This window comes from Octopus bimaculoides, chromosome 2, assembly GCF_046866305.1.
Source record: "Octopus bimaculoides isolate indiv1 chromosome 2, ASM4686630v1, whole genome shotgun sequence".
NCBI classification, from domain to species: domain Eukaryota; kingdom Metazoa; phylum Mollusca; class Cephalopoda; order Octopoda; family Octopodidae; genus Octopus; species Octopus bimaculoides.
Genome location: NC_142929.1, coordinates 179979851 through 179992154, shown reverse-complemented (window position 1 = coordinate 179992154; position 12304 = coordinate 179979851). Strand labels below are relative to the sequence as shown.

The window sequence follows — 12304 nt, the reverse complement described above, 5'->3', positions numbered from 1 at the left end:
TCTGGAAACATAATGTATACATATGTAAATGAGCCACCCACTTAACTTAACCCTGTTCTCTCTTACCCTACATCTTTCTATCACTCTTCCATCCATCACTTGCTTAACTACTGCAGATTTTGCTGTTATAATTGAGAGCAGAGCTACATATTCCATTGTCTTTTCTGTGCTATCAGTTATCACCTAGAACCACTTCCTTTGACATCATCCTTCATTCTTTACATCGTCTCTCCCCACTTGTATTTTACATTGATCACCCTTCCAACCTATCCACCCATGTCATCTCCTTTTCTCTCATTCTTCTCCTTCTACTGTATTACTCACTATTCTGCTGTTCTTCGCTCTTCCTGTATTGCTAGTCATCACCTATTCTCTCCTCCAACTCATATTTATTATTAAGCACCTCACCACCGTTGTTCACCATTCACTATATTCACTCCACTCCTACTCCATCTTTAACAATCACTTCCTTTCCCTCTACTCTGGCAACTTCTAATCATCTACCCTTTTCTGTTCACCTTGTATCTTGAAAGCTCACCCTGATGCATTGTCACCACCTACTTTATTTCTCTTTCCAGCTCCACCCTAATTACTCTTGTATAATGCAAGGTAACCATCTCCTTAACAGCAAGAAAGTTGTTCCTGTTCTCTTTCATACTTTAAACCTTTCAACACCTAACATAAAGCCATCCCTCTCTACTATAATCCCATTCAGTCGAGGAGAATCTTACTTTTACAAGCTACAAGACGACCTTATTAGTGCTGGTGGCACAGAAGGAAAAGAAATAGTGCCCAGTACACTATTGTGGCATTCAACTATAGAAACCTTCCCAAAACAGATACTGAAGTACAATACTCTAACTCCTCAAATTGTGTCAAATCACCCAATCATTTCAAATTATTTAACATAATTTCTGAATCATTTACCTTTTTTTAATGCTTACTCAGATTTGTTTCAGAAGTTTAACATTTTCTCTAAGTTACAACAGTTATACTTCTCTGAACTAGCAACCTGTGAGCAAACCTACTGGATGCACCGGTCTCTTGTGACATTTCTCTAAGCCATCCGATTCCTTCTTAAGAATTGCAGCTCTTAGGAATTCTTTCCTTGCAGAACTTCATTCTAACCTCAAAACTAACTATCAGTCTGAAATGGTCTATCAAGTTTCTTCTTATTTCTTCCTTCAACTAAGGTCTTCAGTTCATTTTTTTATTGTTCTGCTACTCCATTGCATCAGCTTCTAAAGAAAGCAATATAAATCAAGAACTTTTGACACACCATCTTTGGTTTAAATAAAGACATTTCATAGAAACATACTTTTTCAAATTAAATGTAACCATTCAGCTAATGAAAGTTTCTGGTGATTCACTAAATCTTAAATAACTTTGGGATTTACTGCAGCAGTCACATTATCCACGAGGTCATAGTGACACCTGCAATTAACTTTGAGAGGTATGAGTCAGCTTGGAGATACCTTCTCCAAGCTATACTATATTCTACACTACATGCTAATGAAATCTCGATTAGCCAATTCTCCATCACTGTTTATAGTACCAGTAGTGAGAGACACTACCCATGATACTTTCAGTTTAGGTAGTTTGAATTATTTGAGAGAATTGACTATTTTGGTTGTAAACATTGCACAGTATTGGGATATAAACTCTCACTCTATCCATAAGTTCTTTAACTCTATCAATTATTCTTTCAATAAGAACACACTGGGCTTGGAATACTTCCAAATAATACTTTACAGGTTGTAAAAGAACAAAAGAAAATATGAAAGAAGAAAAATTTCAATAGAAACATCATCATCATCATCATCATTTAAATGCCCATATTCCAAGTTGGCATGGGTTAGACAGTTTGACAAGATCCAGTGGGTCCAAGAATTGTGTCATGTCCCAGTATCTGTTTTGGTATGGTTGCTATAGCTGGATGCCCCTTGTAATACCAACCACTTTATAGTACAGGGTCCGCCATAAGTAACTATATATTTTCTTTTGCTTGTAACTTTGTTGATACTTATTCAATTTTTCTATTTCATATGTCATTTGAAAGCTGAAATCTTATATTTTTATTTCTTTTTTCCCCCCCCTATTTCAGATATACTGTTATATCGATTATGTCCACCTGATTAACAAAAGAGCAAAAGACTGCGGTTTTGAAATGGCTATGCTACAGAAGCTGCTTTTGCCGTTATTACAACAGCAGGATGGAGCAGAGGGTCTGTACTTTCAGCAGGGTGGGGAACCGGCCCATTATGCTACGCTTCTGCGAGACTGGCTGGATGCCAACCTGCTCTGTCGATGGATTGGCAGGCGAGGACCGTCTTGAGTGGCCGTCTCGTTCGCCGGATGTGACCCCACCCAACTTTTTCCAGTGGGGCATTCTCAAAGAGAAAGTCTACTCAACAAAGCCCCGCAACATTGCTGAACTTAAGGAACAAATTTGAGCTGCCCTTGCTCAAGTGCCGTTGGAGCTGTGCGCCAAAGTATACCGCTTAGTCCCTGAAAGATTAGCAAAGTGCATTGAGCTCCACAGAGAGCATATGGAGCTTTAATAAACACCACGTTTTATGTTGCAACAAACTTTAGTGTACCCTGTGCTACTTTCTGTATTGTAGTAGCTTATTTCTTCTATGTTACATTTATCATGTTGAAATAAAAATATATAGTTATTTTTGGCGGACCCTGTATGTACAGGATGCTTTTACTTTTTGTGTCACCAGCACTAGTGAGGTCATTATGCAACTTGCCCAAGGGAGGCAGCTTTATGCTATGAGAGAAAGAGGTACAACAGGGCAGGTAATAATTTCTTTTGTAAAACAAAGCAATATTGAGAATGTATTATATATATATATTATCATCATCGTTGTTGTTTAACGTCTGCTTTCCATGATGGCATGGGTTGGACGGTTGACTGAGGGCTGGCAAGCCAGTAGGCTGCACCAGGCTCCAATCTGATCTGGCAAAGTTTCTACAGCCGGATGCCCTCCCTAACACCAACCACTCCGAGAGTGTAGTGAGTGCTTTTTACGTGCCACTGGCACTGACCATGCTTGAATGGTGCTTTTTACATGCTACCGGCATGGGAGCTAGCCAGGCAGCACTGGCAACGATCATGCTTGAATGGTACTTTTTATGTGCCACTAGCACAGGAGCTAGTCAGGCGATACTGGCATCAACCACTCGAATGGTGCTTTTTATATGTCACTGGCATGGATACCAATCAGGCAATTCTGTCATCGGCCATGACAATGACGTCACTTGACTCAACAGGTCTTCGCAAGCGCAGTTTATTGCGAAGATCTGTTGAGTCAAGTGAAGTAATTGTCACCTAACAATGGTTTAGAAACAGCAAATCTCTATTGACGCTTTGGATTCACTTGTTCTTTAAGTTTATTAATTTTCTTTTACTTGTTTCAGTCATTTGATTGCAGCCATGCTGGAGCACCACCTCAAACAAATCAACCCCAGGATTTATTCTTTGTAAACCTAGTACTTATTCTATCGGTCTCTTTTGTGAAACTGGTAAGTTACGAGGACGAAACACACCAACATCAGTTGTCAAGCAATGGTGGAAAGACAAACACAGACATACAAATACATATATATATAAATATATTATGGGCTTTTTTCAGTTTCCATCTACCAAATCCACTCACAGGGCTTTGGTCGGCCCGAGGCAATAGTAGAAGACATTTGCCCAAGGTACCACACGCAGTGGGACTGAATCCAGAACCATGTGGTTGGGAAGCAAACTTCCTACCGCATAGCAACTACCGTAAAATTTTATTTTTTCTCCATTCAGTAACTGCAGTAATTTCTATTTCATTAACCAAAACATCACCAAATGAAGGTTAGCAACAGGAAAGGCATCTGGCCATAGAAATCTGCCTCAATAAATTCTGTCTGAGCCATGCAAGCATGGAAAAATGGATGCTAAATAATGATGATGATGAACTCTTTAATACCAGCATATTCATTTCCATGATAAAAATGAAATAAATGCTGGGAGGGAAAAAAAATGCATTTTGAAAATTACCAGTATCTCCCTAGAGTTTATGGTAACAATAAGTGTTACAGCTGTTGACAAGTTAATGTTTACATAGAAGCAACAGAAAAGGCATTTAAATAATCTGCTTCGCTGAAATTAAATGTTTGAGTAAATCATTTCTTTGACAAATTTAAAAAAGAAGAATTTTCTTTTTAATATTTATTTTTTTTTGTTTTTTGGTTTTTTACATATGTTAAATAACTGCATTAATCCAATCAAAGCAGCTAGGGAGAAAAGTCTTCTATACATTGTATTATAAAAGATTAAGTCCATATGTGTTGTCAACATTTCCGTGTACAGCTTGGTTTGTAGGAGACATGGAATGAGCGATTGGAACCGTCTGGAAGATAATAAATAAATAAATATATATATATTGAAATGAAAACTTATATCAGATATTCTTTTATGAATTAAGCGTATAGTCTAATAGATTTAAGAATTTTAACTGAATAGTTTTACATTTAACTTTCTTATCCAATGTTATTGAGGCAAAGATAGTTATAAAGACAAATAAAATGACCTCTACTTCACAGCTGTGGCAATGAACTGTTGTAGCAATACTTTGTGTGACAGTGCACTGCTGGAATATTGATTCCCAGCCCTCACCTTTCCTGAACTATTGCTGTCAACAGTCAACAATATTAGGTGAAACTATTTCTCTGCTTAAATTACACTTGATTTCGTAATTCACAGAATTTAACCCTTTAGCATTTCAGATTATCCTGTCAAATGTAATGCTTATTCATTCACATTGTTTTGAATTTAATCATATACATTATCTCATAGCTTTGAGAATTTGATGATATCACTTAATTTTTAGAATGAGACTGCCTGACTGGCCTTCGTAGAGATTGTTGCCAGTGCCCCCGGATTGGCTCTTGTGCTGGTGGCACATAAAATACACCATTTTGAGCGTGGCCGTTGCCAGTACCGCCTGACTAGCCTTCGTGCGGGTGACACGTAAAAGCACCTACTATACTCTCTGAGTGGTTGGCGTTAGGAAGGGCATCCAGCTGTAGAAACTCTGCCAAATCAGATTGGAGCCTGGTGTAGCCATCTGGTTTCACCAGTCCTCAGTCAAATCGTCCAACCCATGCTAGCATGGAAAGCGGACGTTAAACGATGATGATGATTATTGGGTAGGTGTGAGAGGCAAGATCTGGTTGGTTTGAACATAAAACAGGTAGAATATTCTGGCCTGATACAGTTGGTTTAAATGCTAAAAGGTTAATCTGCTGGGTTAGCAAAACCATATTTCTTTTTATCCAATTATCTTAGATTAAATTTAAAACACTTAACCCTTTAGCATATAAACCAGTCAAAATATTCTACCACTGGCCATATCCAGCCTCTCACACTTACTCTACAATGTTATTCAAAAATAAACAACCATAATATCAAAGCCATAGGATAATGAATGATTAATTCAAAAGAATGTGAATAAATAATCATTTCTTTGACTGGCTAATTAGAATGCTAAGTGGTTAAGAAACTAAATTGTCAAAGGTATCCTCAATTTCTTAGCACAAATACACTAGAACGACTTTCTGCTGCTATTTTCAAACTCATAACTATGGATAATATTGCAAGCTAATAGAACATTTGTCTTCCTGCTTCTTGCAGTTCTGATGTGTGTTTATTACCAGTCAGGTATCTTAGCCTATGCAAAGACAATATCATCATCATCATCATCGTTTAACGTGCGCTTTCCATGCTAGCATGGGTTGGACGATTTGACTGAGGACTGGTGAAACCGGATGGCAACACCAGGCTCCAATCTAATTTGGCAGAGTTTCTACAGTTGGATGCCCTTCCTAACTGGATGCCCTTCCTAACAATATATTGATTTAAATAATCAAAAGCAGAATTAAATAAGACTTGCTGTCTATTCTGTGTTCAGACCACTGCAACAAATTCTAGAAGTCTGGAAACATGAAAAGATGCAAAAACATTGTAGTAAAAACACAAATATAGAATACATTTGTTGTTGTTGGCACTCCGTCGCTTACGACGTCGAGGGTTCCAGTTGATCCGATCAACGGAACAGCCTGCTCGTGAAATTAACGTGCAAGTGGCTGAGCACTCCACAGACACGTGTACCCTTAACGTAGTTCTCGGGGATATTCAGCGTGACACAGTGTGACAAGGCTGGCCCTTTGAATTACAGGCACAACAGAAACAGGAAGTAAGAGGGAGAGAAAGTTGTGGTGAAAGAGTACAGCAGGGTTCGCCACCATCCCCTGCTGGAGCCTCGTGGAGCTTTTAGGTGTTTTCACTCAATAAACACTCACAACGCCCAGTCTGAGAATCGAAACTGCAATCCTATGACCGCGAGTCCGCTGCCCTAACCACTGGGCCACTGTGCCTCCACAATAGAATACAATATAGACCTAAACATAATATTCCATAGTATGGAAATAAACTGTTACAATCACCTGATATGTAGCTTCAACTCTTGACCTGTACTCTCTTCACTTGATCTGTATCCAAAGAGGGTGTCATGTTACTCTCTTTGCTTGTCTTGTACTCTCCTCTTTTGTCACCTGGCAAGTAATTTGATGACTCTCAGGTTAAGACAGAGTAAAGAGTAAAGACCCCTTTCGGTCATAAATGACCATGGGATTGCATCTAGAAAGTTCCCCTCCAAGGCACAAGTCTGGGCAAGCTTGTTTGTGGAAGAGCACATGCATACCAATCTCCCCTCAGTGATGTTGTCCTAGAGAAAGGCAAAGGCTAATAAATCTTGGTACTAGTGATGTTACAACTCATTTCTACAGCTGAATGAACTGGAGCAACATGAAATAAAGTGTCTTGCTCAAGAACACAACACACAGCCCAGTCCAGGAATCGAACTCACAACCTCATGACTGTAAGCCTGACTCTCAAACATGTGAAGGCACATAGCTCAGTGGTGAAAGACAACTAACTGGTAAAAAGCTTTTAGTTCTGTGCTGACTTCCTCATGCCATTTCATTACATACACTAGTATTATGCTAACAACACTGTCTACTTTTCACTCTACTCATATCTTGTCCTACTTTCTTATTCACAATAACAAGATTTCAGATGTCTATTATCATAATTTATGATAACGTTGAGTAATATAGCATTTTCAACTTATAATGAGTCCCTAAGGACTTCTTTAATTATCATTTCATCTTCAAAATCTTGTTACAGTCAACAACTCTTATAATTTGATTAGGAGTATGTTCCAGCAGGAGTAAAAAAATAAATACTGTGATGAAATAATAACTTAGTTTGAAAAGTGCAAGAACTAATATATTTTAAAAACTCTTTATCGCCATTAAAAATTTAAAACATCAATCATATTCTGTATGATTGTGTAAATCAAAAGACTGACAATAAGCTGAGTGGATGTATATATAAAATTATTTACCTTTATTTCCTATCCAAGCTCCCTTTTCCTGTGCTTCCTCTAGAACCTGTTTCAAAATTAAACTTGCAAGAAACTGAAAAAAAAAAAGCACAAAAGCATAAGAATCTATGATTTTTTTCATCTTGTGTTTAATAGTCTGTAGTAAAAACTACTGTGGTAGAAACAAACTGCTACTTTTTTGACAACAAATAACTGAACGTGATTTCTTGTATAGCTGTAACTTTCTGATGGTGCAACACCAGCACCAAATAATCAACACTATATGGATTATTTTAGGGTAAGGCATTTCCAGAATGAACATAATTTTACATTCAATAGACAGAATGTCAACAGTCTCTATATGAAAGCTCATTAACTAAAAATTAATTTTTAAAACACTGATAAGCAATATTCTGTTAATAAAGGTAATATTAAGAGATAATTGAAAAAGTCAGAGTATGGAATAGGATAATTATGCTTAAGCTAGTCAAAAACAACAGTGACAAACATCTCAACATATACATCACAGTCAGGAGAGGCACATAAATGAAAGAACTGCCTTTATGAGGCCCTCCTGTTGACTAGCCTCAACTACAAATGAAAGTGACTTCATTATCACTGCTGGAGATTTTAAGAACATATTGAACAACACTAAGATGGCTTCTCTGGTGTGTATGGAGATTATGAATATGTTATAAGGAATGAGAAGGAATCAAGACTCCTGGAATTCTGTGATACATATGACCTAACCATGTGTGATACAAATTTCAGGAAACTGGCCAGCCAACTGTTCTCTTATCAATCAGGTTAGCACTGTAGTCAATACATTCTATTCTCACCTGAAAGCAGGATAGGTAAATTGTTGTATATGTATCAAGCCTTTCTCTGATGAAGAATCATCATCATCATCATCATCGTTTAACGTCCGCTTTCCATGCTAGCATGGGTTGGACGATTTGACTGAGGACTGGTGAAACTGGATGGCAACACCAGGCTTCAGTCTAATTTGGCAGAGTTTCTACAGCTGGATGCCCTTCCTAACGCCAACCACTCAGAGAGTGTAGTGGGTGCTTTTACGTGTCACCCACACGAAAACGGCCACGCTCGAAATGGTGTCTTTTATGTGCCACCCGCACAAGCCAGTCCAGGGGCACTGGCAACGATCTCGCTCGAAAATCCTACGGGAGCCAGTCAGGCGGTACTGGCAACGGCCACGCTCATGCACATGTCAAATTAGATTTGTGAGAAATGTTAGCATGCTGGGCGAACAACTTAGCGGTCGCCTGTCGGTACATTCTGATGATGATGATCAAGCCTTTCTCTGATGAAGAATGCACATGTCAAATTAGATTTGTGAGAAATGTTAGCACGCCGGGCGAACAACTTAGCGGTCGCCTGTCGGTACATTCTGATGATGATGATCAAGCCTTTTTCTGATGAAGAATGCACATGTCATTAAATTTGTGATCTCAGAGTAAGAGCAAGGCAGACTCAGAAGCAAAAAAAACAATTTGGAAACGGAAGCTAAAAGTGCCCTCAGTTGGTCACTGATTCAGAGAAGTTCTAATTATGCCTATGACAGAAATATAAAAATAGAGACTTAATCTACTGAGAGCTATTCATCCATTTTGTGGTTGCTGCAAGATCTCAGACTGAAGGCAATGTTGTGTTGGAACAGTGAAGTAGACAGAGGCATAAAAGCAATGAGACAGGCTTGTAAAAACTGGAAGAAAGGAGGCAGCAGAGAGCAATATAATGTTGCTAGAAGAGAAGCTAAGCATCAAGCATCATAAGGAATACTTAACCAATAGAGAAGCAGAAACTATGTGGTTTACACATTTTCTGAGACATGATCAGAGGTGTGTGGTATTCAAGATTTTCAATTGCAGGTATGGTAACTGAGTTTTCATTTTCTATGCCCAAAGATATTGAAATGTCACTTTTGTGTATCTCTGGTCGACTAATCAAATTGGTATATCCAAGCTTGTTTAAAAAAAAAATCAATCACAGCATCTATCATTATTATTTATTTTTTGAATGGCTTACAAGAATAATGCAAGTCATGTACAGGGATGCTATCTGTAAGGTGAGAGTTAATGATGAGTACAGCTATGAGTTTAGTGTACAAGTAGGATCCATCAAGGCTCAGTTCTTAGTCCCCTTCTATTCATCATAGTCCTCCAGATCAAAACAAAAGGGTTTAAGACCAGTTAGCCATGGGAACTCCTTTATGCTGATGTCCTCATTATTATAGGTTAACAGAGAAAGTAGACTATGAAGCATTAAGAGAGCACAGCAAACAGATTTTCTTAAATACCCAGAAGGATCTCTAGAGGTAGCTCAAAACTTCTATTATCTATGTGACCTAATTAGTAACAGATAAGGATGTTCTAAACAAAAATACTCAAAAAAATACCCAGTAAATTATACTGTAAATAAAGTAAAAGAGATCCTACAAGAAACTCTAACAGAGTGAAGACAAAAAACATAAATATTCCATTTTTAGTTACCCCAAATCCCAGAAACCATGGCATCTTACATTCTGCCAAACAATAAATTCCAATTCTATACTAATCATCAAATCTCAGAAAAAAAATTTAATTATCAGAAATTATCAACACCCAAATACAACTACCAAATCTTTAGACTCTTAACAAATGCAAAATTCATATCAGTAAAATAAATGAACAAGCCAAAACATGTAAAACAACTGAACAGGCCAAAACCAAAAAATTCAAGATTGCAAAGGAATTGAAGGTTAATGCAAAGATAAATTGCAAAACAAAATGTCTCATTTACTGCATCATATATCCATAGTGCAATGAGAATCAAAATTGATACATCAGGTTAGGGTGAATAAGCAACAAATCAATAATTCATCTCTTAGAAATGTTTCATGCAGTGAACATCTAGACATGTGTACAAATGAAAGATGCAAAATATTCACTATTTTCAAGATAAAGGAAGAAAATTATCAAATATGAAAAGCAAAAGATGAATACTTTATTAGAATTCCAAATCCAAAACTAAACGAGAAATAGTCAACATCACTACTAAAAACAACTTTCTTAAAATACAACATCCACCCAAGAAGCTGTAACAGGGAAAGCACTTACATAATACATAAACTTCCAAAAGATTTGTGTCATTTTGTATTTTTTTAAGGTTTTTTAAAATTACAATTAATAATTTTTAATAGTAAAAATATTTCTTTAAAGATACACACACACACGCAACTGTGCCCATTGCCTAATTTCATCATCAAGCTTTCCCCACTACCCATGATTTTTGTACTACTGATCGTTCCATTAACTTCATAACTGCATATTTCATCATCTTTTTCTATAATACCATTTATCTTTCTCACTTCTCAGAACCACTTTACTTATCCTCTAACTTTAATTCTTAATATTGTCCCTCTCCACTAACATATTACATTGATTATCCTTCTGTGCTACCAAATGAACTCTCCTTCTCAACTACCATACAAGTCACACTTTCCCATACATACTTTGTGTGCCTCTCCTCTGTACCCACCCATACGTCATCTCCCTCTCACACATTCTTTCTCTGTGTATTGTATTATTATTTCTATTTTGCTACTCTTGCACCTTTCTGTACAGTCAGTCATCACCTACTCTCCCCTACTTTCCCTCCATCTCATATATATCATCCATCACCCCTCTACCATTGTCCACCATTCAATACATGCACCTCTCAACCTACCCAATCTCTACAGTCATCACCTACTCTTCCCTACTTTCCCCTGTCTATTTATGATCAATCACTCACAAATCCTTGTCTTCATATCTTCATATCTAACCAGCTCTCACTTTTTCCATATATTTTTGCAACCTCTACCCATCCTCACTTCCTGTTCTTCTATTCCCTTTTCTATTCACCTTCTTGTATTTTCAGGGTTCACCTGACACTTCATCAATACTACTTTGTCTCACATTCTGGTTCCACTATCACCCTCTCTTCTATCAGGTCATCCTATAAGTTCTGTCCGATTTTACCTTTTTTAAAATTGAATGTAATTTAATAGTATTTTAGAATGTCTAATGGAATTAAAAATTATTTTTATGCATTTGTGTACATTTAAACTAATTAAATATTATCTTACAGAATAATAGAATTAAAATTTCTTTGATTAAAACTCTTTCTAACATGGAAGTGTCCAAAGAGCATTTAAGGCACTTAATGCTTTATGAGTACAAAAAAGGAAACTCTGCAGCCGAAGCGACTCGAAACATACACTCAGTTTATGGGAAAGAATGTTTGAATGCAAGAACTTGCAGAAGATGTTTTGCAAAATTCAGAAGTGGAAATTTCAGCCTTGAAGATGAAGGTCGAACAGAACATCCAGTTGAGTTTGGTGATAAGCTCCTTGAGGCATTACTTGAAGAAAATCCTGTATTATCAGTTGAAGAATTGGCAATAAAGCTTAGTTCAAACCATACAACTGTTCATTGTCATTTTCAACAACTTGGAAAGGTTCCTAAACTTGGAAAATGGGTGACTCATGAATTGTCCAAAAGCAACTGCAAATCCTGAATTGATATCTGCTCTTCTCTCCATTCTTGTGAACTCATTTCACCCTTTTTGGATAGACTTGTGACTGGTGACGAAAAATGGATCTTCTATCGAAATGTTAAATGTCGTAAACAGTGGCTTGATAAAAGGGAAAAAGCTCAACCACAACCGAAAAGGGAACTTCATGGGAAAAAGGTTCTTCTCTCTATCTGGTGGGATTGCAAAGGAGTAATTCACTTTGAATTGTTACCACCTAATGCAACAATCAATGCTCAAGTCTACTGTCAGCAATTAGAGTGTTTGAACCAAGCTTTGAAGAAAAAAGACCCGCTTTA

At 37.2% G+C, this 12304-nt stretch overlaps 1 protein-coding gene across 17 annotated transcripts in view; it reads right to left on the bottom strand.

Annotated features, from left to right (window-relative positions):
• Positions 1–4201: 4201 nt before the first annotated feature.
• LOC106878697 (guanine nucleotide exchange protein SMCR8) overlaps positions 4202–12304 on the bottom strand; it is a 92154-nt gene continuing 84051 nt past the window's right edge. For all 17 annotated transcript variants that reach the window (XR_016240831.1, XR_016240832.1, XM_089348128.1 and 14 more), the window contains 2 exons: positions 7455–7527; positions 4202–4397 (listed from right to left, as the gene is read on the bottom strand). Coding sequence is in view for 15 of the 17 variants with exons in the window: in XM_089348128.1 (XP_089204254.1) it covers positions 4339–4397; positions 7455–7527 (132 nt within the window). In the remaining 2 variants the exon portion in view is untranslated. The remainder of the gene's footprint in view (positions 4398–7454; positions 7528–12304) is intronic.